Source organism: Torulaspora globosa, chromosome 8 (genome assembly GCF_014133895.1).
Source record: "Torulaspora globosa chromosome 8, complete sequence".
NCBI lineage: Eukaryota > Fungi > Ascomycota > Saccharomycetes > Saccharomycetales > Saccharomycetaceae > Torulaspora > Torulaspora globosa.
The window spans coordinates 741,456-764,705 of NC_050734.1; the positions used below are offsets into that span (position 1 = coordinate 741,456).

Here is a 23,250-nt window from a genome sequence, read left to right on the forward strand (position 1 = left end):
TCGTATATTAGCTTCCGCTAAATTGTTGAGCCTGCCAAGCTAGTAGAGACACGAACGAACCTGGCAACAAACAACCACAAGAAGCAGAGTTAGTCAAATCACCACTTCGGAGGGTTTATATAGCTGCAGCTGAGATATTGCGCGGGCATTGGTGATTGCTGCTGTTCTTAGAAGAGTTTGACCAGCTGGTGGGTCACAATGAAGATCTACAATCCGATCGATACAACCTTGCGATGGATATCGCAAAAATATGGGATCAACGATTTCATGCTGAGATATGCCCTTTGTCTGCTAGGATCTTTCCCTTTCAATGCGATCTTGAAGAGGCTGCCAGACAGGCGGGTGAGTTTGAAATGTTGTTACATTACCGGGGTGTCGATGCTATACCTCTTTGGAGTGCTGAACCTTTATAAGGGGTTTCAAACGCTTTTCATCAGCACCATGTTCACATATGTTATCACAAGATTCTACCGGTCGAGTTTCATGCCTCATTTGAACTTCATCTTTCTGATGGGACATCTGGCATTCAACCATCTGCACGCGCAGTTCATTAACGCTTCTAACAGCGACACAGTGGATATCACAGGCTCGCAAATGGTGTTGGTTATGAAATTGACAGCTTTTGCATGGTCTTATTACGATGGATCTTGCGAGAAAGACAAGAATTCGCTGACGGATTATCAAAAGTCCCGGGCGATCGAGAAACATCCATCGTTGTTGGAATTTCTAGCGTACGCATATTTCTATCCTAGCCTGTTGACTGGCCCAAGTTTTGACTTTGCAGATTTTGATAGCTGGCTGAATTGTGAGATGTTCCATGACCTGCCAGAGAAGAGAAAACCCAGGAGACGTCTACACCCTGGACAGAGAAGGCAGATTCCAAAGAACGGCAGACTGGCTCTGTGGAAGGTGATCCAAGGTTTGGGATGGATGTATCTCAGTGCCGTGGCACCAAAATACATCTCAGTAGACTACATGTTGGATTTTGAAAAATTCAATCAAAGATCATTCTTCTACAGAATAAACTACATGTACTTTCTGGGGATGACATTTCGTTTCAAGTACTATGCTGCTTGGACGATAGCAGAGGCATCTTGCATATTATGTGGGTTAGGGTACAATGGATATGATCCGAAGACGCAAACAATAAAGTGGAATCGTGTTCAGAACATCGACATATATTCAGTGGAAATGGCACAAAGTACCAGGGAGATGCTGGAAGCCTGGAACATGAATACAAATAAATGGTTGAAAAACTATGTCTATTTGCGTGTGGCTAAGAAAGGTAAGAAACCAGGGTTCCGTTCCACTTTGTTCACGTTTTTGACTTCCGCATTTTGGCATGGAACTAGACCAGGCTATTACCTAACCTTTGCAACTGGTGCACTTTATCAAACTTGCGGTAAGATATACAGACGCAATTTCAGGCCAATGTTTATGGCAGAAGACGGAAAAACTCCTCTCCCATACAAGTGGATCTACGATGCAATTTGCTTCTATGTCATTAAAGTAGCTTTTGGGTTCATGGTTCAGCCCTTTATCATTCTAGACTTGAAAAAATCTTTGCAAGCTTGGAGCTCGGTCTATTTCTACATCCACATTGGTATCGCTATAACATTCTTCCTATTCAAAGGTCCTTATGCAAAGCAGGTTATCAAGTTCTGCAAATCAAAACAACCCAAAGAAAGGTCAATCATCAAACAGAAGAAATTGGAACAGGAGATTGCGACTTCATCTGCATCTTTAGGTGGCATACTCTCTGAAAAGCTTGCTTACGAGAAGAAACATCCTAAAGAAGTCGAGATGAACCTGGGCATACCAGCGATCGACTCATACGAAATGTCTGACGCTAAAGAGGCATGGGAAGAGTTCCGCAACGATTACAATGATTGGAGGGAGAAGAATGGGCTGGAGATAGAAGAAGAAAACCTCGCAATTGCTTTCAACAGGTTCAAAGAAGAACTTCGTAGCGCTTCTGCTGACCCCACCACTGGAGTGAAAAGGAGAATGAGCTTCAGCGAGTATTTGCCCAAGCCTACTCCTGAAACGGAAGATCACAACTGAGGTATATCTCAACATCGCAGCATCCATTCGTATGTAGTTTCTGGCAACGTATTCCTCATAACCGAGCTAGTTTCTCAAAACTCATCCGGATTGAAAATATCAAGGTCCAAATCCATCTCATCATCGTTCTGCTCTGTTGCAGTATCTTCACTATGCACGTATGAATTTCTCTTCTGCAAATGTACTGCTTGCGATTGCTCCGGCGATTCCTGCTGTATTGGTTCCTCTTGAGTAACAGGTTGGCTAGCTTCAGAGACGTCCTCGGGTTCCCCCGGTATCCTGGTGATCTCTTTACTGTGTAGAGAAGCCAAAGCCAGCATCCCTCTTCTTAAGGCATCTTCCGCAGGCCAAATGAAATTATTGGGACCTGTTGCGCCCCTATCCAGTGTAGGGGGGATCTTGGTAAACTTGGACAGCTTTGTGCCGTACTCCAGAAGGACTGAAGAGTTGATTTTCTTCCTCTGCTCGAGGATAGTCTGTCTCTCGAACTCGACTTGCTCTAGCGTCGGCAGAGCGTTCAAGTTGTTATAACAATCGTTCAGAGTTTCTAAAATGTTACGTGTTCTTTGATCCAGATCATTTGATTCCTTCTCGAGCCTTCTTAGTTCCCGGTCTATCTGGTCGTACTGTGTAAATGCTTTGACACTTTCGTACAAATCCTTGTCGACTTGTATGAGTCTCTTGGCAATCTTTACATCCGGTTTGAAGTTGTCTACAGAGGCGACCAATTCAGCTAGAACTTCTTCGTATTGTGTCAAATCGCTGTAGATTTTAACCTTTGAAAGCTCATCCTCGTTACCTAAGTTTACAGTAGCGTCCATCAAGGAAGTTGAAGACGATCTCATGTGGCTCATCGAGTGGCTACTAGTTGGGAATTCACTCATGGCCTCCCAATACTTATTCAATCCTTCGTAGCAGGCTGTCTCCGGGAGATCTTCAGTCTATTCTTCCGGAACAGATGAACATATTGGTTAGTGATTTACGTTTAAAGAACGGGAACGGTTAAATATACACAACACTAAGATATACACAGAAAGAAGACTGATCTCACCTATGATCATCTTCAGTGATGCCAGGACAGCGCTCGAACATGTCTTGCTCACTCTTATATTGCACTTTGCAGTAGTAACAGAAATAGAGCTCCGACCTCAGAAACACATTCAATCTCATTATCCTTTCATCTATGCTTGTCTCCATGAAAAGATCGAGCTCTTCGTCCTCGCCATCATATTCGGGCAGGGACTCTACCTCTGGGACCGAAGATTCCTCTCGTTGAGGCACTACCTTGACAGACTCATCAGAGATGATCGGCACATCAACATTTTCGTGACTATCGTCAGCCTCAGACAAACTGGTCTCTTCATCGTGCGAGGAATAAGGTTCAACGCTCGATGGGATCTTCTCGTAGACCTGGTTGAGCTGTCTGACGTAGGACCGCCAAAGAACGTTGAAATCTCGGGGATCTTGTCCTGGTGTATAAAGCTCGATATCTTTCGTCAATTCAAAGGCGATCCTCTGCATCCTCTCCCAAGTGAAAAGCTTCTCTTGGAGATTTTGAGTTTCCCGCACTCGCTTCGAAACAGAATCACTATCTGTGTTGCCCGCTGGACGACCTTCTGTTTCATTTGGCTTCAATATTCGCTGTATGCTGGAGGGGGATCGTCTAATTCGTTTGCTTCCTTTCTCGCTTTCCTCTTCTTGAGCTCCTTCTTCACCTTGATGATGATCAACGCTATCACAGCTATCAACGGCCCCACCATCGTCTCCTTGAGGGCTTCTTGTCCTTTTCATTGGGATGAACGTTAACTACCTTAATGTGAATTTTCCGAACTTACCGTAAGATTGCTTAAAAGCACCGTTAAGATAATATATAGGTATGGAAAATGGTCCGCAATACATGTTTACATAAATCACAAGCGTCAGATTGCTAGTCGACAACCTGATTAAATTTGTTGACCACTTTGGGCAACTTGGGAATCCCGTCCTTCTCGAGCTGGAGAGCAACAGCGTCTTTCAGACCTCTATTCCACAGCTCATGGTTGTCACCAATAACATACGTTAAAGTTCTGTTCATAAAACCGTTGGGCCCCAAGTAGCCAAGACTTTCGATGATGTCTTCGAGCAAGAACGCCTTCCCCGCAGCGACACCGTCGCCCAGCCCGGCGTGCCTGATGTTGACGATGTGGATGTGGAAATGGTAGTAGGATGGCTGGTAGTGGACAAAGATCCGCAACTCATCTGCATGCACCGCGTAGTTGTAGCATGCTGGCACGATGGTCCGAATCTTGTTGTTGAGCTTGATCAGCCACTCCCGGTCGTTCGGCCTGAGATCCCGCATCGATCGGATGTCAGCTCTGTACACAATCGCCACAAGATACAGCGCGTCCAAATTCACGCCATCCCACTTCATATCGGGCAAGATGATAAACCCATCATCCTTTTTATCTTCGGAAAAATCTTTGTAAACCACTCGATCAGCTTCAGCGCCCCCGTACAGGATATTATTAACCCATTTCAACCGTCCCTGATCAAAAAACTCCTGGATATAGGGCTCAACAACCTGCAGGTACAGCTCCGGAGACTCCCGCACGAGATGCAAATTCTGCTGCTCGTATTTCCGAATGTGGACCGGCGTTGCAGGCCAAATAAGATTCAATTTGGCGGTCGGATTGTGCTCCATATCCTGTTTCAGTACTGCTAAGCCCCAGTAGTAGATATCATTCGAAGCGATCTCCTTCAATTCTTCAATGCTGTTGACACACGAATACTCATTCTCGCATTGGAAAAAAATCGGAGTACGACGCCCATTGGGACCTGGTTTCTTGATCGTCTCATCCACGGAAAAATGTGTCTTTTCCGCCGTCACTATCGCCGCCTTATTATCAATCGTCCCCAGAAGCGATACAACTTTTGTTTGCGGATTCGAATCGAGTACCCTCTCGTACTCAAACTTAGAGATCAATGCTCCAATATTAGCAACCATCTCAAATCAAACAATTTCAACAACTTTCTAGATCACCTAGCCGCACCGTCAAATGCAAATAAACCAAACCAAACAAAAACCCAATCAAATCTTCTCACCTCTTATACCCTGAAAGACCGTGTGAAGCAAACCTTATCGGGAGTTAATCAAACGACAACATCTCATGATTCCTCCTACTGGCTAAGTTCATCGATCCCCTATGGAGGACAGCAATTACCTTAGGCAGAGCCCTTGCTCAAGCCATCGCTGGGACCCCCAGAAAAAATGAGTCACGTGATCGGAGTCGTACATAACGATTTCTCTTTCGTATACAGTGACCAAGACGCGTAAAAAATTTCGCGTCCGTCGCAGTTAGGGCTTGGTAGGGCTTCCCGCGCCAGAATTGGCTTTAATGGCGCTGCGCTGTTGTACGTTTTGAATGGGTTATTATATTATCTCGTAGATGTCGCTGGAGGGAGCTATTGGAGCTATTTGTAGTGATATGGGAGGGTGAATGCGCCTTGTATAAAGTTACACGTTGCCTAGTAGGCGGCCATTGAGTGCCAGCCGTATGCTAGCCGCATGGCGTGCCGAGCTCTTGCTTCCCAGCCTGCCCACGTCTTTGCGGTAGCTTGTCTACTTAGGTTACAGCTACAAAGAAGCCCTGGCCAAAGGGGTGGACAAGCGATGCCTTACCTAAGGAAGATCCACCAGATCAGGAATACGAAAAACAACGCGACAATAGCTATTGGTGCGTACTGACTGATCAACAGATCGAAATTAATCTTCTGGGCGGACTTCCTGTACTTCTTGGAGCTTTCCTTCAAAGATGCACTCAGATCGCTCATCTTATCCAGGGAGTCGCCTCGGTACAGCAAATCCTCAATGTTCTTGGACATAATCTGTTTAACCCCATGGAGCTCCTGATTCAATTGGTCCAAGTTGTCTTGCACTTTCTTATCGCTGTACGTCTTTCTTGTCTTTTGCAAAAAGTTGTCGAAGCTGACAAACGCATACGGTCTCACGGTAGGCTTCGTGCTCTCGAGGCCATATGAGTGCTCGAACTCCTGTGCCACATCGTTCAGATACGAGAACGCCAAATTACGTGGGTATCCCTTCTCACAAATCACAAAATAGACCACTACAGAGAGTTTCAGGTAATGAATCTCGTAGTTGCCGCTTTCCAACGTGGCCTCATCAGCAGACTGTGGCGTCATCCGCGAAATTACCATCTTTACCTTCTTCTTTTGCTCTGTCAATGATGGGTCTGTATCGTCGTCCACCGATGCACATAGTGGCAGTCCTTCACCGGCGTTAGTAAGTGAACAAAGACTTAGATAGTTAGCAAGATTCACATACCGTCCTCTCTGTATATCAACGTAGACTTGATCATTTTCCTATGCTTGGGACCCTGTCAGTTATCTTGGTCTCACAGCTGTTGAAGCAAGCATTTTTTGTTGACCTCGCCTAGTGCGGCTTGATAAAAAACCTAGCTCATAACATATGGTTATTTAACATGGTCAATTTACATTATAAAAGCAGCTTAAGAAGTATAAAATAGATGGAAAATTTTTCTATTGCCCTCCATGTTCCTGTAGTTTGTCTCAAACCTCTGACGTCGGAAACGTCATACTTGGATCCTAAGCAACTCAACGTGGGCCTTTGATTATTGTCCCTTGAACTGCGGAAAAGAGGGCTTTTCTACACCAAGCAGTTTGTCATCACAAAGACTTGACATCTGTGGAAAGCGTCTACTCCATCGGAATATTATTGGTCCTATCCTTATAAGTACGCGAGGTCCATAAAGTCTTGTGGTTTAGTCTGTAGTGCAAAATACTTCGCTTGTAATACCACAGACCTGCCAGTTCTTGGTGATTGATTTAATAGTCATAAATATCTTGAAACGTCTCAGAAGCGGTGGCGAGCGATATACAGAGGTCTTTCGGGCTCTTCACGGTCCTTAAGGCACAACAACAAAGTGCTCTATACTATGTTAGAACCCTGCCGAGCAGCTTAGCCGCAAAGGGACAGATTAAAGCAAGGACCGAAATCATTTGTCGAATAACATGCTCAATAGTTCGTGGTATAGTTTTTAGGTGCAGCTGACGCAATTGGTTCTGATTGCAAAGGCCACGAGACACAGGACCGAAGCAACACTATCCAACTGAGGCTTCTGAGACTGTCAAAAGCCATGGGATATAAAATAGCGATAATGAGTCCCTTACAGCTTTTCAGTCCATTGCTGCGGCTTCTACAGGGGGGTTTGTGGTGAAATGGTGACAAATCAGTCTCCGGGAGATCAGCAGTCATCAAACTTTATCGTATAGCTTTACCGTGGCTTCAGAAGAAAAATACCATTATTAGGCTTTGAACCATCTGGAAAAAGATTCATCAAAGAAATAATCGGATTTTTATGAGGAAAGATATTGAAGGTATGCAATGACAATCCGCAATTCTGAAAGCACAAGTTTCCGATTGTTTCCAATATTCTGATATCCTCTTCATGGTTAAAAAAAAAGAGATGTTACAACTTAGGCTCATCCGTACTACCTTAGGATTAAATCACTTTCCAAAATATGACGCCAGCGATAAACAAAAATGATTCTGGCGACTGCATCTGAATGCGTCGAGCAACTTGAGTTCTCCCGTTGCTCAGTCCCCACTTGAAGGTTAAAAACCGAGCGAACCGAGCGTTTCCAATCACTATAAATAGTAAACTGCCTGCGGTAAGCTATAACGACGCCAACGTAGTTACTCTTGTGTCCTTGATGGAAGTGAGAAGACTGCGGCCTCTTTTCGGTATTGTGGATCCCCAAGTGAAGCCGTATTGAAACCAGTCAGAACCTTGTCAATACCCAAAGAGCAATAACTTTTAAAAATGGTTAGCTTTCGAGCAAAAAGGTCAAAACCTCTGTAACGTTTTGCATAAAGACAGAGCCGTGCACGTCTCCTAAACAATAGCAATCGTAAGCGAGATCTGCCAAACCTTCCAAGCAGCCCCTCAATCAAGTTGTTTTTCTAAAGAAGATAAGCGCAGTCCGGTTGCTTTCACCGCTCGCATACCGTCTGGATTGGATCTAGTACTTTTTCACACTCAGTCACTATATCTACCGATTCATTTGTATGAATAGGTACTGTATTCTCTTAATATTTTTATAACGGAAGTACCTTCATGGAGAGAACTCGGGGCAATCAGTATATTTTTTTAATGAAAACAGAAGATCTGATTACTGTTCCCTATCCAGGCGAAAAGTACACGATTGGGTGAATTGGCGTCCAATCCTGATATTTCTTGCAATCATACCTCCCGCCTCTCCTGGTTTCTTAAATGCCATTATCTGACCGGTTTTTGTCTGAACCGACATCCACCAAAGCGGCGAAGTCTTCTTCAATTACTTAAATATTACCTCTTTTTGAAGGTTTAAATTAGCCTTTAACCGATAATGAAGAACGTCCAAAAACAACGAGGGGGTCAGCATGCCAAAGGAGAAGCGTGCTGATGATACTTACAGAAGTTATGGACCCACTAGATCTTGGTGATAGCACTGAGTTCTTTGTTTAACCCTTGAATACTCACAAAAACAGAATGAACGATTGCTCAAAAATCTTGTGGCTTCATGGACCACAGATCCTGAGATTGTTGATCGTAAGTGCTCCAAAATATATCAGTCATTTCATTCAACGTCTCCTGTGAGATAGTTCCTTCATCAGTGAAACTGCAATAATTCTCGGCTTTCGTTCTCGACTCGCGGGCCCTGTCAAAAAGAGTTCTGCTAACTTTCTCCAACGCCAATGTGGTTGCAATTGCGTGGGATTTGAAGAACAAAGCTTGCAAGTGAGCTTTCGAGGGTTCAAAGAGCTCATCAATCATCTCCCTAAACATATTAATGGCTCCAACAAACGAGTAGTATTCCGAAGTCGGCACATCCAAGTTATGAAGTTCAACTGCGCAAGTACCCCAATCGATGGATTTGATCAATCCATCTTCGAAGAGAGAAAGTTTATAGAAGAAGGCAGAATACATCTCAGAAAGCACCCTCATCAGTAAGGGATTTACTAGCAGTAATGCGAAATGCAGCGCCCTATGGCCATCCTTGCCGGCGTCCCTTTCGAGAATACCAAGGATTGTGTTCACTGATAAAGATAGTGAGAGAAGCCCAAACTTGACTAAGCCATTCTTTACCGTAGTCAGAGGAGAATTCAACCACGTTCGCTGAATGTTATGAAAGTTTAACAACATGCCGAGGCTCGGCGCCAAAACAGTGACATCAAAAAAGTCAACAGTTGGAATTGTTTCCTGCGAAGTGTAACATCGTATCGGTAAAAGATTGTCTTGAATATATGCTATCAGCTGCTCTATCGCCACATCGATGTTACCAGAACTTGATCGTGAGTTGATTTCCATAATACAATAACGGGAGACCTGTATGAATTTCATGAGCATTAAGCGTCTTCTGCGCAGCAAACCACCGCATTCTTCCTCGGTCTGCTCATAAAGCTTTAGTGTCTCAGGGTCGAAATGGTCATCCGATATGAGAAGTGGCCTGCCAAACTCAAAAGCAACCAGTACATCCGCGTACAAGGTCCACAACCAAGCGTTATTTAGGGTATAAAGCGGCCCAACTTCACTCTCTTTGCCCTTGTAGTAGGTATTCGCCTCTGCCAACCCCAAATTCATCGAACACTCACACAGTTCCGCGACCATACCGCCTACCTGAGGAGCCTCCTCGCAGACGTACGAGTAATAGACATTGTTGAAAAATCGCAGCAGCAAAAATTGCGATCTCTCGACGAAACTTAATTTGGTAGACAAGTTTAACGCGGTCAATGATGTAAAAAATTTGCTGAATAAAGGCGGTGGTGCCCCTTCAAGTTTCGTTAAGCACAGTATCATCAGGATCAGCGCCGCCTTACAGAGATTACCATCGCCATCTGGTGCAATTATATCTATCACACGATCCTGGTCATCCGGAGAGCGGATGAAGCAACGCTCCAAATCATTCAGAGTTTTCTCTTTATCCAACACCTTAAACATTACGTGGTACTCGTCATCGAAGTATTTGATAACGCTTTTCCGCAGCTCTTGATATCCTGGTAACTCCTTACAAAGAGCGCCTGTCGCACATTCTTCCTCAGGTGTTATCGGCATCTTTTGCGTCTTCCACGAACTGCTCATCCATTTGCACCTCTCGGGCATAATCATATCCCATAGTTTTTTGTATTCCGCCACGAACCGGTCACCTTGAGCCACTACCGTTGTCCTCCACGAAGTGGGTCCGAAAACAATACACTGCCCATCCATCTGTATAAAAGTCCTATAGGCCCAGAGTGGATTGTTTCTGGGACCAGTTGATATCGACGAACGGCCAGAACTAGGAGTCGATGAAGAATGAGTACCATCACTCACTGCGCCACCTTCAAAGTCCTTAAGTTTCTCCTCCAGCTCGTTAATCCTGCGAATGAGCTCGACGTTAGGTGAGTCGCTAAACAGCTCGTCAGTCGTTAACTGGAAATTGAAGTGATCCGTGTAGAGACAATTGGGTAGCTTCCTCTCCAAGCATTGGTTGCACATGGGCTTCCCATGATCACATTTCAATTTTCTCTTTCTGCAGAATGTGCAGGACTTGACGACCTTCCTCCTTCTCTTGACTGCCCTTGGAGCTTCACTCATGACAAAAGATAACCTCCTCCAAACGTTTGAGCCTTTGCGCTTTCGAACTCAAAGACCCACGTTACATTCGGAAAACTGTTGCCACCGGTTTATGTCGAGATGAACTGGATAAGCCATTGTCAATGGTCAACAATTAATAATCCTAGCTCCATTGTCCGCGGAGCTAAGACGCAGCCCTAATCTTTCCAGTTAGGGCTTGCTTGCCCTGTATCACGTGACAAAATTTCAACGACACATCAATCGCCCATCGGACTTTGACGTCAGTACCTTCAAAGTCTACCCACACCATGATCAAACGATTAGATCGTTGCATTTCCAGAAGAAAATAACCTCGGCGGCTAATTACCAATCTCTCAGTTTTACCCCCATTTCAGCTCCATCACCACGTTTCGTTTACTAGGATTGTTGTTTATCTCATCGGCACAATTCCAAGCTTCTCTGCTTGTTCTTCCCGATGCCACTGGCGCCGAGTCTATATTGCTTATCGATGTCCCATCCTCCAAACAGCCTTCTTTTATAAACTCCAGATCCCGAGATACGAAAAAAAGGGTCCGCGTCACAAATTACTGACGCGACATCGTTAAAAGTACGAATTCTCGATTTTATTGTGCCTCGTTCTCCCTGCGCGGCGCCATAAGGAATAAGGATGATGACTCTCAGAGTCATCTATAATAATAGCATACTAGATATATATATATATATATATATATATGCTACTATGGATTAGAGATCAATAACGAACACAGTTTGCTGGTCGTGATTGAAGTTGAACAATAGCTAGAAACGATGAACGGGCTGTTGAGTAATTTAATCCCATTGGAAATCTGGACTTTGGTCTTAGACAAGCTGGAAAATGATTCAGTTGAAACGTGTCAATCAATGACTGATCTAATCTATTTTTTCAAGGCCCTCGAAGGCTCAAATATCCCACCTTGTTTTCAGTGTCGACTTAAAGATCGGTGGCAGTTTTTAAATTATACTAAGCATGCGGAATGGTCGGAAGTGTTGAAGATTTCGCCATCTTTGAAAGTGCTGGCAGATGATGCCAACTTGCTCGCCGAGAGAGCGGATTGTGGGAACGATTTTAGACCAATTTTTATCGTTGATGAACGCACTGACGCGGGACAACTGGATTATAGAGGCACCAAGAACGTAGATATCATTTTTTGCGGTGATACGTCGGTAATTGGTGATTTTATCGTCTCCTTGTCCTCGCACTGTTCAGGATCTTCAGTTGCACTGATAGTTGATTGTGAGCCTGGGATTTATTCGGGCAAGAAATTGTTTGGTATCCTGAATGCTGACCTGTTTGCATCGGGCTGGTCTTTTGACAAGGTATGTGTGTCTTTCCCGTGGGTGAAGGTCTTGGAGTGCAATTACATGGCTTTAGACACATTTATCTATCACGCATTGAGTGGTCGTGAGACATCTAAGCACGGCTGCGAGTTGTTTAATCGGTTTCTGCACAGTTTCAAGCTGAATTTCCCTCTGCTGGAGCAGATTAAGTTTGTGACGCAGACGACGACAAGAGATGAGACGTGTAATTTCATAGACCTTTCCTCGCTGATGCTGAACAAGTTCAAAGATGGAAAAATTCCGCTAATGAATCTATTCAAGGTGCATTCGCTCGAGAATTGGAGCCTCCCGCATGTCTCAGAGTTCTCCGGTCATAGATTCAAGTTCGATGAGACGACAATGACCGGCTCCCCCGAAAGGAGAACACTGTCATTGAGGGAAAATCTAAACTTACTGCGAGAAATGGCCATTAATGAAACAATTGATGCAACGCCCTACTATCGGCTGAGCCTTTTCCCGCGAAGCGTCAAACATACGAGAATTGTAAACTGGATTCCGCTGCAATCGACACCGATAATGATTTTAAAGTCCAAGTCTTTGGAATCGCTGAGCTTGAAGCTAGTGGCATTCGAAAATGCTCCAGCCACTGTGGTACAGGGTCTTTTTCTACCTAGCTTACGGTGCTTGAATCTCGAGCAAATGGCAGAGCAACAGATCGCATTCGTTCCACCAACTGATAGGCGAGGTTCCACAGACATGAGAAGCCATCCTGCTATTATCGAAGCAGAACCATGCGCAAGCTCAATGAACCCGGTTGTGTTCTCGTCTTGGAATCAATTGACCAGCCTGCACATCATTCAGATCAACATGAAATTCAGTCACTACATATTCGATATCCAGAACCTAAAGAAATCGCTGCCGTCAATCAACCTAAAGAAGAGCTTTGAGACGTTTTTCGATGAGCAACAAAGATTCATAGTAGTATAGCACATTGCTTCCTAGAGTATATAAGAGTTGCTAAGAAAAGTTTTGTCCAATGGATCGAAAAACCCACAGGGCATCAGCGATGATTGAGGCTGATAAGGTTGAACGTACTGAGGTCTCTCGAGTCGGGAGAGAAAATCAAGTCTACTCAAAGCAAACGGGTGCAAGAATCGTCGCTGGTTGCGTATGTCTGTCGAAGGACAGGAAACATGTATTAATGATCTCATCCTCAGCTAACCGAAACCGCTGGATATTCCCAAAGGGTGGCGTCGAAATCGATGAACCAGACTACAAGCTTGCCGCCCGTCGAGAAACCTGGGAAGAGGCTGGGTGCATTGGCAACATTGTAGCCAGCTTGGGCGTTATTGAAGATATGAGACCTCCAAAAGAGTGGAACAATGACATTGCAAGTTTCACTGACAGCAATGAAGAGGTCATCGCTCACCCGCCAAGATCAGAATTTCATTTCTACGAAATGGAAGTGACTGAACTCCCAGATAGATATCCCGAGTGTGGTAAAAGAGATAGAAAATGGTTTGATTACAGAGAGGCGAAGGAACTGCTGCTGCTGGCGAAGAGGCCAGAGCTGCTGACAGCGTTGGACAGATCCAGTGTCTTAAAGGATATATGATTCTACATATGCTGTCTATATTCTCTGCGGTTTCTGTCTGAGGTCAGCCCTCACTTGGCGCCGCCGCCCAGGAAACCAGCCATCATATCCTGCAGGAAATTAGTTTGTCTTCTGGCAACGATCCCAAAGTATTCCTGGCCCAAAAACTCCAGCTCGTTGGCGTATTTGCTTGTCGATCCAGCGTAATGCTCTTTCAGATTGGTGAATAGGTCCACGTTCTTCGTCTGACATGTTAGCAACAACAATTGCAGAAAGTTGAGGTCGGAATAATCGTGGAAGTAGAACATCTTGAACCCGTTTTTGTCAATAATATCCACCTTTGGCGAATGCTTCTCGATCAACAACTGCAGGAACTTGTCTCTGGCTTCATACGCATATGATACGTTCGAGATAAAGAGGTAGTTAAGGATCGGCCTGCTAAAGAAGTCTGCCACGTTCTCCACGTCATCCTCTTGACAAAACCAGTCCCAAAGCAGATTGATGTACTTGTTGACAGAATCGTGTGTGCCGAAGATCAGATACCTCTCGGCCTCGTAAGTGTATCCGCCCTCAATCAATACAGACCCGATGGCATTGTGTAGATAGGGATCCCCAAACTTGTATTCGCCGTATTTCACCGACCAATTGTTCATCCCTGTGACAACATCCTTGACATTCGGCTCTTGCGGGTCAATCGCTACCAATAGCTGGACCAAACGTGAGACAGAGACATCAGTAACTTCAATTTCTGCAATGTCGTACACTTCCAGCAGATAAAACACCAAATCTGTGCCGGATCCGCCTTGTTTAGCGGTCAGGAAAGCCTGAGCACCGTGGGAGATCAACTCTATGGCATCCTGGTACGATTTGCTCCTCACATATCTGTTGGCTATCGTCCTCAACGTCTGGTGAGCTTCGTAATAATCGCCAGCCTTGATCTTGGCTTCGAACCGTTGTAATGTTTTCGCCAATTTGGCATTCACGCCACTCATATTGACCCAATCTGGCTTCCAAGGAGCTTTGATGGGTTCGTGAATGCGAAGGTTAATGGTACTTACATGTTTTTTCGTTTATTATTTAACGAGGTTAACTACAAAGTTCCAAGATAATACAAGCTTTGTCCACAAAACACTTCCTTAGACGATTGGGACTCTCAAACCCGGGAAAGTATCGTAAGATGGGCGAGTCTGATGGCACTCAACAAGCCATTCAACTAATTGATGAGCAAAAGCGATTTCATGCTGATGTCTTGGCGCATTTCAAGGAGTGGATAGGCCACCGTGACGTTGGATTGAACTACCATGTTATTGCTGTGTTTGGATCCCAATCTAGTGGTAAATCGACTTTGTTGAATACCCTCTTCAATACCTCATTCGATACTATGGATGCTCAGTTCAGAAGGCAGCAAACCACCAAGGGTATATGGTTGGCTCACACAAATCATGTCAATACCGTGACGGAGTCAACGGCCAAGGGCTCTGATCTGTTTGTATTAGATGTTGAAGGCTCTGACGGCGCCGAGAGAGGCGAAGATCAGGATTTTGAACGTAAGGCTGCGTTGTTCGCCATTGCGGTCTCCGAAGTATTGATCGTCAACATGTGGGAGCAGCAAATCGGGCTTTACCAAGGTAATAATATGGCTCTTTTGAAGACCGTTTTCGAAGTTAACCTATCTTTATTTGGCAAGAACAGAAATGGCCATAAAGTGCTGCTGTTGTTTGTGATTAGAGATCATGTCGGTTTAACACCTATGAGCAGCCTGAGTGAATCGCTGGTTTCAGAGTTGGAGAAAATTTGGTCGGAATTAAGCAAACCTACAGAATGTAGCGAAGCCTTGCTCACTGATTTTTTCGATCTTGAGTTTGTGGGGCTGGCACACAAACTCCTACAGCCAAAAGAGTTTGAAAACGACGTGAGAGCTTTGGGAGATCATTTCGTTTTTGAGAACCGTTCTTCATACTATTTCAAACCTGCATATCATCATCGTTTGCCTTTGGAAGGATGGACCATTTACTCGCAGAACTGCTGGGAACAGATCGAGAACAATAAGGACTTGGACCTCCCAACTCAACAGATACTCGTCTCACGATTTAAGACAGAAGAAATTGCGGATGAGGCGCTTAAAAACTTTTCTGCAAATTATCATGAGAGCATTGAGCCCATGATTGACGACAAGGACAAACTGATTCGTGCTATGAAAAAGCTCAGAGAAAGCTGCTTAGATGAATATGACAGACAAGCCTCCAGATACCTCGAGACTGAATATCTGGAGAAAAGACAAGGACTGCAGAAAAATATGGTCAGTAAATTCACAGCAACGGTCGGAGAGTTTTTGACTAACTTCTCGAACTCTCTGTTGAAGGCCACTAGAGCTGCTATTGAAGACAAAAATAGCAATAAAAGCTTTGCGGAGAGATCTGAAGCTTCCCAATTGAGTACCAAAGAGAAGTTTGCTGGAGTTGTCGAAGAATTTAGTAAGGAAGAGTTCATTAGCTCACCTGGGGAACTGACCTGTGATTTTGAAAACGATCTGCTGAAAGAAGTTGAGGAACTACGGGAGAAAGAAATAACCGCAATAATGACTCGGGCTAAGAAAACCATTACCTTGACAATAAAGGACACGACGATTAGCCTTCTTTCTCACCCTGAGCTCGATGTATGGGACAAAGTTATGGAAATGTTTGAGAGTACGATCAAAGAATCTATTCACAAGTTTATGGAAGACAACGGAGAGTACAACTTCCGAGTTGGATTATCTAGCGAACAAAATGACAAGCTTGTTCGGCAGATATACCATACTGGGTGGCATTTACTGAATGTAACAGTTCATGACTATTTGAAAGAAGATACTGTAGTCGGAATCTTGAGAGACAGGTTCGAATCAAAATTCAGGTATGATGACAGCGGTTCGCCAAGGCTGTGGAAGAGTGAAGAAGAAATTGATCAGGCGTTTCGGGTGGCAAAGGGGCACGCTCTTGAAGTTTTAGGCGTGCTTTCACTCGCGGCAACTTCCGACAATGTCGAGATCATTGCTAAATTTGACGATTGTGAAGATGAAGAAGACGAATTCTACAAAGATGACGTAGGCATATACCATTCGAAAAGGTTTGCTCATATTCTGAATGAAATTCAAAAGGAAAAGGTCTTACAACAGTTCCGAAGACAAATCAACGTCACTGTCCTGGATAGTAAAAGATCAATTCTAAAATCAACCACTTCTATTCCCGTCTGGATTTACGTTATTATCGTTATCTTAGGTTGGAATGAGTTCATGATGATCATCCGCAACCCATTGTTCGTCACTTTGACGTTAATCCTAGCTGTCGGTTTCTACTTCGTGAACAAGTTCGGGCTGTGGGGTCCAGTATACAGTGTTGCACAATCTGCAGTTGGGGAAACGAGAAACACAATAAAGGAAAAGCTGAGAAGTCTTGTTCTTGATGAACACGAACGAAAGCCAGTTGCGGTTGCCGAATCGCTTGAAATGAAAGACATGTCAAAGAATAATGAGCTGTGAGCTCTATGTAGCCTTGAGCATCGCTCAAGTTTCTGAATTTCCTACATATAAATACCTATATTTGTATGTGCATGTGTATCATTAGCGATGTGATGTGAGCATTCCAACGTTGTTCAATTAGGTCAAGAAATATATACGTCAAGTTCATGGAATTGGAAGCATTACGTCCATTGCTACTTGCGAAAGATGTCAATCTAGACTGGTTACGTTCCAAAGTGAACAACCAGGACTGCCTTTACTGTCGGTTGATCATACCATCAGATACTCTCCTGTTCTGCTTTGTACCTTTATTGGATAAGCAACCATACGTTGCCCTGCTGAGAGCGCAGGATTTGGAAGAACAAAGCCGCAATCAAGGGTTCTTGGAGAGCTCCATAGATCAAATCCTTGCCGCTCTACGTGAACAGGCATTCAACCCACCATCAGCCCTGTCTTTTCGAAAAGACGATGGGATGATGGAAATTTCAATCAATCTTTCGACAGCATTGAAGCTATCATTGAAGGCTACTATTGTGGATAACGATCCCTCTCTTTCGTCAATCATACTTAGACGATTACTTGACGACATATTAGCCGGTAGCTATTTGTTAGAAAGGTTACTATCCAGCAGAACGAAGCTGCTGGACTCAAAGGATAGAGCAATTGAGTTCTTAAAGGAGAACTTAGAAGAGCTAGGCGATAAACAGACTCTGAATAGATGGGCCCCCGAGGGCTCCATGAATTATCAATCACTACAGAAGTATGATGAAGATGAAGTAAAATATGCAACATTCGCTAGGATAAATGAAACTGCTAGCGACGAGGGTCCATCGGAAGATGCTGAAACTGCTGACCTTGTATTAACGTTGAGAAGGGAGATGAAGCAGTACAAGATGTCGTGGTCCAAGCGCTCTACGAAGAAAACAGCGGCCAAAATGCCTTCCGATTTTGCGCCTCCCTTGCAGCTCGATGCAGAGCAAGTCAAGTCCGACTGGGAAAAAGGTGAGGCATCAGTCAAATTGGAGGAACCGCCTTCGTTAGTTAAAGAGGAATCACCAGTCGCAGGAGAGAGTGCGAGCTCGGGCAGAGAAAGTTCTAAGTCACCAAGTAAGAAACGTAAATTTAGAAGGGTCAAAATTACGAAGCAATCATCTGTTTGAGTGTTAGTGATATCCATGGATAAGACCTGTCCATTGCTGTACCATATTGTGCATATTGGCGACGTCAGCTTGGTTTCTTTTTAGGTAAAGAATATTCAAAATCTCTTCCCAGGACTTAAAAAAATTCTTCAAGCAACCGATGTCCGTCGGACTTGCTGTGAGGGCAGTCGGGAAGTTCCTCCAGTCATTTTTCTTGATTTTGCAGCCCTCAAAATATTCTGCGAATACGGAGACCCAAAATCTGTCAATGCATTTCGTTACTGATTTCAGATCAAGCAGTGTGCCTGGTTGGAAGCCTATCAAATCAATGTCATCACCGTACTCATTGGCTAAAACGTGACACACTGCTTCGATCACGGCCGCTGTGATTTCTCTGTATATCTTTGCTGCAACATCTGTAGAATTGATACCGGGCTCTTCCGTACCGATCATCTGTTCATCCAGCGCCGGACAGGCACCATAGAGGGACAAGTTCTCATTGAGTGTCATTGAAGCAATTAGCTGAGCCGTCATGCCATTTCTGAAAGATACAGTCAGAATCTCCTCCGTGAGAGCTTTCATGCACAGATTCTTATCGTTAGACAAAAGTACTACGAAGCAATTTAGCTTTTCCTTGAAAAAGAGACAACAATCAAGTATAGCATCGTCTTTGATAGAGTTTGGATTTATCGTTTGTCGCAATTTCTGTCCCATAACTCCTGAGTCCATGTTAGCAAAGTGACTGTATATCCAGTCGTTAGCCAACCGTGCTAGAAATCCAATGGCCTCAGTATTATCGTCAACCTTCATCATCTTCGAAGAGTTTTTCAGCCCATCGAGTTCTCGTATTGCAGCGTTGGGAATTACAATCTGGTGATGAAACGATGAAGCCAACTGCCTCAAGGCCTCCAAAGTAGACAAATGGGATATTAGAAAATTCGTATCGGCAACAAAAATGCTCTTGACCTTAGTAGGCATCATGGCAGGTATTTCGAGGTCTAAAGCGTCTCTTGTAACTGAAGAGTCTGCATCTTCCGAAGTACTGCGCCTTCGTTGTGACAGTATATTTGACACTAGCTGAATCTCATCTTCATCCTCCATTTCTAGCATCGGGAAGTCCTCATCACCGCGGCCAAATTCATTAGTTCTCGATAGCATCAAATTCTCGATGTCACTGACTGTATATTTTCCATTATTCGGCCTGTTCGCGATTTCCTTGATGGATTTCGATATCTTCGGTATTATACGACCATTTGCTCCACCTTTTACCGAAACTTTATCCTCATCATTCGCATAGATTGATGGTAGTCCCATACTAGAGACCTTTCAGGCCTTTGCGTCAACTCTTCATCAGAGAGTTGTAGCTATGCAAGAGCCTTCATAGTTATCATTTAGGGTTACCCGCGCTTAGAGAATTTGCCGTCACGTGATACATTCACAAAAGTCGCCCTTCCCGCGTTTTAATCAGCACCTATGTCTAGCCATTGCAGCTATCTAGTTTGTTGGCTGCTTAAATCGATAGTTCTTGCTCCGTGTACTTTGCCGGTCGTCTTGCTCATTTAATGGTCATTTTGTACGTCATAATATCACGTGAAATAGTGAATTTTTTTTTCAAATTCAAGTTTTGCGACGTTTCGCGAGGTCATTTAGCCGCCGAGCTCACGTTCGACAAAGGTGACTTGCTTTTTGGATGGTTTATGGGTCTTGCGAAAAATTAGGCATAAAAATCCGTCCACCGCACCTTAGAAAAGAGGCTAACAGTCCCTCAAATCGTGAAGACTCCAAGAACAGTGTAAGTTGAACAGTTAAGATTAGTAAATATATATTATAACATACGCTCTATTTAGTGGATCGAATGATGACAGTAAAGTCGATTGCCTTGAAACAGTAATACCAGTGGATCTTCACAAATTTTCAGAACCTCCTCCTTTCAACCAATTACAGCCGTCATTAGCAAGCACGAAATTGTAGACAATGCGATGACTCTCATCGTTAAAAGCAGTTTAAAACACTCTCCGTCGAGACCAGAAAAAGTTAGATGACTTCTATCACTAAACTTATCTCGAAGAGAACTGCTCTCCGGACATAATCAACTATTTCCATCCGCACTTTCGGCAGTAATCCATGTGGGCTGACACCATGTTCTCCTCAACCAACTGTAGCAAACAGAGACAAAGCCAAACTTCTTTCACAGTATCATTGAGTCACAAATAGCAATAGCATATGTATAATCTTTTTTTTCGGTTTTAGATGTAATTATTCATAAGGAAATAAAAAAAATGAAAGCAATTTCCTCAGAACCTAACGCAAACGACGAGCTTCACGTTCGGATTCCATCAAGACCAAAACATCGTTCTCTCTGACTGGACCCTTGACGTTTCTGACAATGGTACGGGAAGTGTCGTCCAAGAACTCAACACGGACTTGAGTGACACCACCACGAGAACCAGTACGGCCCAAAACTTTGATGACTTTAGCTAGAGTAACTGGGGTCTTGGAGTCCATTTTCAATTGCTTGTGGATTTCTGTTGATATCAGAACTAACTTCAGAAAAGAGTAGACGAAGTTAGGCAAGACCACAATTAAATGGTGAAAAGTACTGATGGATTTTTTTTTTCACGGGCGATGCGAGTCGTCGTTGGCAATCGCCAAGTGAAAACTTTTTTTGCGTGGTTATTCGATACGAACGATGTCGGGTAACCGTGACAAGATCTTGATCTGGCAATCACTTCGCTGAGGGCTCCGTTCTCAGGTTTACCGCCTTTGATTTTCGAGATTTGATTTGGATTAGCAACTCGTTTTCAGGTAGCTTCATCATGTCTTTGATCTCGGCTACAAATTGTAGCATCTCCTCAGTATCCTCCTGAAAGCTCTTCTGCAGCTGCTGAAACAGTTTTTGGTATTTTCCTGACAATTCTTTAACGATTGTGTTGTTCAACTCATTGTTGATGATTGTCATCTTCCTAACCATTTCATTGGAAAAATGAGAGATTGAACTGAAAATCTGCTCCTGCAACCTATCAGTGAAGACATTGCCTGTCGGAACGGGCAATGGCGTAGCGTAGGATATATTACCCAGAATGGTCGTGGAGTCCATTATATCAGTATTATCAAGGGTAGGATTGTCGATCTTTTCTATATTTGCCATGCCATCGTCAAATTGAGCGTTTGAGGCCCTAGAACCTCGCGGCTTACTTTTCTTTGTCGATTTAACTTCACCAGTAATTCCTTCTGATGGCCGCTTGGTTGCTACAGCGCTCTGTGCTTTATCGACAGACAAATTTGAGTCCACAGATGCCGCTTCATTATTTTTGGTTTGCTTTTTGGACCTACGGGAATCTGGTGTTGTGACGGCAGCATCCTTACTGCAATCAGCGTATACTTTTTTCTTCTGATTCCTTGTTTTGAGTGTCGGAACGTTTTGCGAAGGTACTTCGATTACAGGTCTGTAATTTTTGAGCGTCCGTTGCCCTTTGACCTTTTTGCGTGTGGAAAGTTCGGGCTTTCTGAAGATCGAATCGAGAATATTGAGATCTCTAGGCGCAATGGACTTTGTCACATTCCCACTTGGATCGGTGACCTTTGAGTTGCCTTCCATGGGGTCTTTTAATGATCCTTTCTTTGTCTGATACTTAGTTATAAGTAAGGACGGGGATCGCTGTAGAATCTTACAATCGTCAGCTTTCGAGGAGGGCGGGTTGCTCACTAGCGCAAAGTCGTTCTTCAAAATCTCCAATGTTTTAGTCGCCTCTCTAATTTTCTTTCTCTTCTGAGCAAGCACCAGTGGCGATCCGTCATCGCCCGGTAGATCCACATCATCCAAGTCATCACCCCCGCTTGGAGTATTGCGCTTCGCGACTTGCATTGCCGACGAATTAGCAGCTTGTTCCTCGGATGAAGGTTTAAAGTCCCACTCATCGCTGCAAATCCTTGCATCTGATTGCTCCGGCGTCACCAATTGGTCTTTTTTCGCTGGGCGGCTATCGCGCTCAGCCCGTGAAGAGTCTGATCTTAACGGTTCATGGTTAGAGGAGTAGTCAGGCAATTGAGCCCCCTCCCCAACAGTACAGTCGACTCGATCACTATGATCCTCATCCGTATGATTAAGCACGAGATAAGTTTGTACCTCGCTAACTTTTTTCACAGAGCCTATTGTCTTACAGAATTCCTCATAGGAACTTTGGTCATCCGCGTCTAGAAGAAGCCATTCAGCGCGTGAAAACTGCTGCAGCCATGTCTCATTCGCAGAACGAAAGCAGTTCAAAGGCTTGCCAACAACTGCAATTTTCACACTCCGGATCCCCGTCATACTAATCTTAATGAGTCGACGGTTAATCTCTAGGAACATACCATTCCCATCCCACAGATATATGCAATCATGGCTTGCCTGCAGATAAAAGTGTTTAGAATTTCCGTTCGCCCTGCCAGATCTCAGAAGCTTCTCATTACCGCTGGCACCGCTCGAGTGATAGGTAACACTGCCAACCAGCATCACATCTCTCATCCTGGGCTGGAATACATCCAGCAAAAAGTTTATGACTTGAGCGTCGCCATGTCTTCCACGAAATGGGTACAGAGTGCTATTAAAAAAGGAATCGTTCTGCCTGCCCTCCCTCCATAGGATAGGTGGCATTACAACGCCCACTTCATGAGTTGACTTTCTCGGAAAACAGTTTGAAAGTAATTCAACAATGAAATTAGCTTGCTGAAAATCGCGTATATTATCCAGAAGATGACCGACTTCGCCTGCGAATGTCGACCTCATTAGTTTCACTACTGCTTGTTTCGCCTTTGGAACCCCATAACAAACTTCCATCAAGAGAGCTAAGTATTTCCAACTGTCTCGATCGTCTACCCTCAATCCATTGCGAAGCAGATACTTGAGCAGGCCGCAATCACTTGAAACTCTCGTTCTTGGCATATACTCCAAATCCTTTAAGAATGTTAGCAAAGAAAACTCTCCATTGTAAATCGTAAGGGTGATCGACTATTCAACTGACCATTAACATCCACCAGAATCCATTCCTC

The 23,250-nt window shown here is 44.1% G+C and overlaps 14 protein-coding genes across 14 annotated transcripts; 5 read left to right on the plus strand and 9 right to left on the minus strand.

The window, feature by feature from the left end:
* Positions 1-198: 198 nt before the first annotated feature.
* ALE1 (lysophospholipid acyltransferase) lies at positions 199-2,064 on the plus strand (the record flags this gene model as incomplete). Its single annotated transcript, XM_037285817.1, has 1 exon — positions 199-2,064. The coding sequence occupies one exon, from the start codon at positions 199-201 to the stop codon at positions 2,062-2,064; it is 1,866 nt and encodes a 621-aa protein (XP_037141713.1).
* A 74-nt stretch (positions 2,065-2,138) lies between these two features.
* Positions 2,139-2,948, minus strand: MED4 (Med4p; the record flags this gene model as incomplete). The annotated part of the gene is made up of 1 exon (XM_037285818.1): positions 2,139-2,948. One exon carries the CDS (start codon positions 2,946-2,948, stop codon positions 2,139-2,141), a length of 810 nt encoding a protein of 269 aa, XP_037141714.1.
* A 163-nt stretch (positions 2,949-3,111) lies between these two features.
* On the minus strand, positions 3,112-3,855 carry CMG1 (Cmg1p; the record flags this gene model as incomplete). The annotated part of the gene is made up of 1 exon (XM_037285819.1): positions 3,112-3,855. The coding sequence occupies one exon, from the start codon at positions 3,853-3,855 to the stop codon at positions 3,112-3,114; it is 744 nt and encodes a 247-aa protein (XP_037141715.1).
* A 136-nt stretch (positions 3,856-3,991) lies between these two features.
* DCS1 (5'-(N(7)-methyl 5'-triphosphoguanosine)-(mRNA) diphosphatase) lies at positions 3,992-5,047 on the minus strand (the record flags this gene model as incomplete). The annotated part of the gene is made up of 1 exon (XM_037285820.1): positions 3,992-5,047. The coding sequence occupies one exon, from the start codon at positions 5,045-5,047 to the stop codon at positions 3,992-3,994; it is 1,056 nt and encodes a 351-aa protein (XP_037141716.1).
* Positions 5,048-5,718: 671 nt separating this feature from the next.
* On the minus strand, positions 5,719-6,258 carry SEC22 (SNAP receptor SEC22; the record flags this gene model as incomplete). The annotated part of the gene is made up of 1 exon (XM_037285821.1): positions 5,719-6,258. One exon carries the CDS (start codon positions 6,256-6,258, stop codon positions 5,719-5,721), a length of 540 nt encoding a protein of 179 aa, XP_037141717.1.
* Positions 6,259-8,624: 2,366 nt separating this feature from the next.
* HG536_0H04200 (Zn(II)2Cys6 transcription factor domain-containing protein) lies at positions 8,625-10,697 on the minus strand (the record flags this gene model as incomplete). The annotated part of the gene is made up of 1 exon (XM_037285822.1): positions 8,625-10,697. The coding sequence occupies one exon, from the start codon at positions 10,695-10,697 to the stop codon at positions 8,625-8,627; it is 2,073 nt and encodes a 690-aa protein (XP_037141718.1).
* Positions 10,698-11,483: 786 nt separating this feature from the next.
* Positions 11,484-12,980, plus strand: BOP2 (Bop2p; the record flags this gene model as incomplete). The annotated part of the gene is made up of 1 exon (XM_037285823.1): positions 11,484-12,980. The coding sequence occupies one exon, from the start codon at positions 11,484-11,486 to the stop codon at positions 12,978-12,980; it is 1,497 nt and encodes a 498-aa protein (XP_037141719.1).
* Positions 12,981-13,029: 49 nt separating this feature from the next.
* DDP1 (polyphosphatase DDP1) lies at positions 13,030-13,608 on the plus strand (the record flags this gene model as incomplete). The annotated part of the gene is made up of 1 exon (XM_037285824.1): positions 13,030-13,608. One exon carries the CDS (start codon positions 13,030-13,032, stop codon positions 13,606-13,608), a length of 579 nt encoding a protein of 192 aa, XP_037141720.1.
* A 50-nt stretch (positions 13,609-13,658) lies between these two features.
* Positions 13,659-14,579, minus strand: GET4 (the record flags this gene model as incomplete). Its single annotated transcript, XM_037285825.1, has 1 exon — positions 13,659-14,579. One exon carries the CDS (start codon positions 14,577-14,579, stop codon positions 13,659-13,661), a length of 921 nt encoding a protein of 306 aa, XP_037141721.1.
* A 185-nt stretch (positions 14,580-14,764) lies between these two features.
* SEY1 (dynamin-like GTPase SEY1) lies at positions 14,765-17,104 on the plus strand (the record flags this gene model as incomplete). Its single annotated transcript, XM_037285826.1, has 1 exon — positions 14,765-17,104. The coding sequence occupies one exon, from the start codon at positions 14,765-14,767 to the stop codon at positions 17,102-17,104; it is 2,340 nt and encodes a 779-aa protein (XP_037141722.1).
* A 146-nt stretch (positions 17,105-17,250) lies between these two features.
* On the plus strand, positions 17,251-18,243 carry NEJ1 (Nej1p; the record flags this gene model as incomplete). The annotated part of the gene is made up of 1 exon (XM_037285827.1): positions 17,251-18,243. One exon carries the CDS (start codon positions 17,251-17,253, stop codon positions 18,241-18,243), a length of 993 nt encoding a protein of 330 aa, XP_037141723.1.
* A 3-nt stretch (positions 18,244-18,246) lies between these two features.
* On the minus strand, positions 18,247-19,536 carry SWT1 (mRNA-processing endoribonuclease; the record flags this gene model as incomplete). The annotated part of the gene is made up of 1 exon (XM_037285828.1): positions 18,247-19,536. The coding sequence occupies one exon, from the start codon at positions 19,534-19,536 to the stop codon at positions 18,247-18,249; it is 1,290 nt and encodes a 429-aa protein (XP_037141724.1).
* Positions 19,537-20,523: 987 nt separating this feature from the next.
* On the minus strand, positions 20,524-20,727 carry RPS28B (40S ribosomal protein eS28; the record flags this gene model as incomplete). Its single annotated transcript, XM_037285829.1, has 1 exon — positions 20,524-20,727. The coding sequence occupies one exon, from the start codon at positions 20,725-20,727 to the stop codon at positions 20,524-20,526; it is 204 nt and encodes a 67-aa protein (XP_037141725.1).
* A 220-nt stretch (positions 20,728-20,947) lies between these two features.
* Positions 20,948-23,143, minus strand: RED1 (Red1p; the record flags this gene model as incomplete). Its single annotated transcript, XM_037285830.1, has 1 exon — positions 20,948-23,143. The coding sequence occupies one exon, from the start codon at positions 23,141-23,143 to the stop codon at positions 20,948-20,950; it is 2,196 nt and encodes a 731-aa protein (XP_037141726.1).
* Between the last annotated feature and the right edge of the window lie 107 nt (positions 23,144-23,250).